Source organism: Oryctolagus cuniculus, chromosome 6 (assembly GCF_964237555.1).
Source record: "Oryctolagus cuniculus chromosome 6, mOryCun1.1, whole genome shotgun sequence".
Lineage (NCBI taxonomy): Eukaryota > Metazoa > Chordata > Mammalia > Lagomorpha > Leporidae > Oryctolagus > Oryctolagus cuniculus.
The window spans coordinates 137563001-137567090 of NC_091437.1; the positions used below are offsets into that span (position 1 = coordinate 137563001).

The following is a 4090-nucleotide window of genomic DNA, read 5'->3' on the forward strand; positions in this document are numbered from 1 at the left end:
AGTGGAGTATTGAAGTCCCCCAGTACTACTGTATTGGGGTCTAAGTCTCCCTTTAAGTCCGTTAATAAATCTTTTAGATAAACTGGTGCCCTGTAGTTAGGTGCATATACATTGATGATTGTTATATCTTCCTGTTGAATTGATCCCTTAATCATGATATAGTGTCCCTCTTTGTCTCTCTTAACAGTTTTTGTGGTAAAGTTTATATTGTCTGATATTAAGATGGCTACGCCCGCTCTTTTTTCATTTCTGTTGGCATGGTATATCTTTTTCCAGCCTTTCACTTTCAGTCTGTATGGATCTTTGTTGGAAAGATGTGTTTCTTGTAAGCAGCATATAGATGGGTTTTGTTCCTTAACCCAATCAGCCAATCTGTGTCTTTTAACTGGACAGTTCAGGCCATTCACGTTCAAAGTGACTAATGATAAGTGGTAACTTTGCCCTGCCATTTGCCAAAGATATGTTCTAATATATGCTTTGAATTCCCTGTGATCTTTTGCTGTGAGCTTTCCTTCCTTGGTTTCCTTCCTTTACCTTCTTTCATATTGATGACCGTGTTTCTGTGTTTCTGTGTGTAACACATCTTTAAGCATCTTTTGCAGGGCTGGACGAGTGGCAACAAATTCTTTCAATTTCTGTTTGTTATGAAAAGTCTTTATTTCACCTTCATTCACAAATGATAGCTTTGCAGGATATAATATTCTGGGCTGGCAGTTGTTCTCTCTTAGTACCTGGGCTATATCTCGCCATTCCCTCCTAGCTTGTAGAGTTTCTGATGAGAAGTCAGCTGTGAGTCTGATTGGAGATCCTCTGAGAGTAATCTGACGTTTCTCTCTTGCACATTTTAGGATCTTTTCTTTATGTTTCACTGTGGAGAGTTTAATTACAACGTGTCGTGGTGAGGATCTCTTTTGGTCGTGTTTATTAGGGGTTCTGTGGGCTTCCTGTACTAGGATTTCTCTGTCCTTCTCCAAACCTGGGAAATTTTCTGCTAATATCTCACTAAAAAGGCCTTCTAATCCTTTCTCCCTCTCCATGCCTTCAGGAACTCCTAGAACCCGAATGTTGGGTTTTTTAATAGTATCCTGAAGATTCCCGACAATATGTTTCAGATTTCTAATTTCCTCTTCTTTTCTTTGGTCTGACTGTATCCTTTCCTGTTCTCTGTCTTCTAAGTCCGATATTCTCTCTTCTGCTTCACCCATTCTGTTTGTAAGGCTCTCTATTGTGTTTTTCATTTGATCTATTGAATTCTTCACTTCAGTCACTATCACAGTTTCCTGTTGTACTAGTTGTTTCGTTTCATTTTGATTCCTCCTTAATATTTCATTTTCACGAGAGAGATTTTCTATCTTGTCCATTAAGGATTTGTGTAGTTCCAGAATTTGTTTTTGAGAACTTCTTAATGTTCTTATCAATTTTTTGAGATCTGCTTCTTGCATTTCTTCTATGTCATCATCTTCATAATCTTGAATTGGGGTGTCTTTTTCATTTGAGGGCGTCATGGTGACTTCCTTGTTTTTATTACCTCGGTTTTTGCGTTTGCTATTTGGCATATTGGAGATATTTGGTTTCTTCACTGTGGTGCTTTTTCTTGTTATACTATGACTCTAGATTAAGTGGACTATCTGTTTTTGATGGAGCCTTAGGGCTTGAGATGGGTGTGGCCTGAGAGCTCTGTTTGGTGTGCCAAAGGTGACACTCCCAGGTTAGGCGTGGTAAATCTCTCTCTCTCTCTTTCTTCTTTTTTTTTTTTTTTTTTTTTTTTGATTCAAAAGGGAAGTAATTCCACACAGCTGAACGAAGTTGGAGGTAGTTAGCAGGCAAATGATATACCCACAGGAGCCAGAGATCGGAAGCTCTTTCCCAAGATCCCCACAGGGAATCTGTTCGGCCCTCAGAGTGGGCTCAAATTCTCCTTCAGCCTCCCATTGGGTTGCCAAAGTTACGGAATTGTAGCGTCTCTGGAGAGTGCTCACGTGAATTCCGTGAGTTCTCTCCCCCACCGTCTCTTTTTTCACAGTCTCAGTTCAGTAGCACCACAAATTTACTAGCTCCTAATCTCCTGTTAATTCGCCCCGCCCAGAGTCAGGTTTTTCTGCTAGGCTCAGGGCCGGTGCAGACCTGAGGTCGCTCTGCTTATGACGTATGTCCAAGATGGCGCCTGCTCTTTGTCTTGCTCGCCCTTGAGAGGTGAGCGGAGAGAGAGAGACCCGTGTCCGTACTAGTCACCCTTTTTTTTTTTTTCTCTCTCTCTCTCTCTTCCAGTTAGCCTTGTGAACTTCCCCCCCTGGGGGTCGTTCCCTCTAGTCTCCTCTTTCCACTTGCCTGCCGGTGTCTCGGGTTATTGAGGTTCGGCTCACCTCGCGTTCCAGCGCTGGTGTGTTGAGTCTGCCGCTGATGTCCCGAACTGTGGGCTCCCACGCTCTCCACGCAGGTCCGCTGTGAGTCACGCGTTCCGGAAGAGTTTCTTCTGCTGTTTCCTCCCCTACTCTTCCTTGAACCAGCAGTATCTCCACTTTTATTAAACTATCTCTCCCCAGACTATCAGTGTGCTCCCTTCCTATTCCGCCATCTTGCCGGACCTCTCTTTTTTTTTTTTTTTTTTTTTTTTTCCCATCATCTTTTATTGGGCGTTAGTTCTCAGTTACAGTATGAAATTCCTCACAGAGGGGAGCTGGGCCAGGAAGGTCGAGGTCAGGAATGCAGGGTGCGCCCTCCACATCGGCCTCTCAGTGGTACTTGCGTCGCCGCTCGTGTTTGAGCTCCTTGTAAGAAAGGCAGTAGCTGAAAAGCACGTAGGCTGCCAGCACCATGTTCACCCCGGCGATGCTCCCCTTCTTCACGTTGATGTACTTGTTGTAATACCGGTGGTAACCTCTCTGAAACGCTCCAGCGATGCCTTTAGGGGTGAAATTCCGCATCAGGAGCCAGCTTGGCAGCTCCCCCACTTTGACATCCATCAGTCTCTTTTCCTTCAGTGGTATGACTGACGCCATCTTGGAGTCCTGGTGTCCCCTGTGACATGATTCTGTATTTAGGGGACCCAAAGAACTCTACTAAGAGACTATTGGAACTCATAGAAGAGTTTGGCAAAGTAGCAGGGTATAAAATCAATGCACAAAAATCAACAGCCTTTGTATACACAGACAATGCCATGGCTGAGGAAGAACTTCTAAGATCAATCCCATTCACAATAGCTACAAAAACAATCAAATACCTTGGAATAAACTTAACCAAAGACGTTAAAGATCTCTACGATGAAAATTACAAAACCTTAAAGAAAGAAATAGAAGAGGATACCAAGAAATGGAAAAATCTTCCATGCTCATGGATTGGAAGAATCAATATCATCAAAATGTCCATTCTCCCAAAAGCAATTTACAGATTCAATGCAATACCAATCAAGATACCGAAGACCTTCTTCTCAGATCTGGAAAAAATGATGCTGAAATTTATATGGAGGCACAAGAGACCTCGAATAGCTAAAGCAATCTTGTACAACAAAAACAAAGCCGGAGGCATCACAATACCAGATTTTAGGACATACTACAGGGCAGTTGTAATTAAAACAGCATGGTACTGGTACAGAAACAGATGGATAGACCAATGGAACAGAATTGAAACACCAGAAATCAACCCAAACATCTACAGCCAACTTATATTTGATCAAGGATCTAAAACTAATTCCTGGAGCAAGGACAGTATATTCAATAAATGGTGCTGGGAGAATTGGATTTCCACGTGCAGAATCATGAAGCAAGACCCCTACCTTACACCTTACACAAAAATCCACTCAACATGGATTAAAGACCTAAATCTACGACCTGACACCATCAAGTTACTAGAGAACATTGGAGAAACCCTTCAAGATATTGGCACAGGCAAAGAATTTCTGGAAAAGACCCGGGAGGCACAGGCAGTCAAAGCAAAAATCAACTATTGGGATTGCATCAAATTGAGAAGTTTCTGTACTGCAAAAGAAACAGTCAGGAGAGTGAAGAGACAACCGACAGAATGGGAAAAAATATTTGCAAACTATGCAACAGATAAAGGGTTAATAACCAGAATCTACAAAGAGATCAAGAAA

The 4090-nt window shown here is 42.3% G+C and overlaps 1 protein-coding gene across 1 annotated transcript; it reads right to left on the reverse strand.

Annotated features, from left to right (window-relative positions):
• Nucleotides 1-2574: 2574 nt before the first annotated feature.
• On the reverse strand, nt 2575-3025 carry LOC100346096 (ATP synthase subunit f, mitochondrial). The gene has a single exon (XM_008255839.3). It carries the CDS (start codon nt 2997-2999, stop codon nt 2733-2735), a length of 267 nt encoding a protein of 88 aa, XP_008254061.1. The 5' UTR covers nt 3000-3025; the 3' UTR covers nt 2575-2732.
• Nucleotides 3026-4090: the final 1065 nt, after the last annotated feature.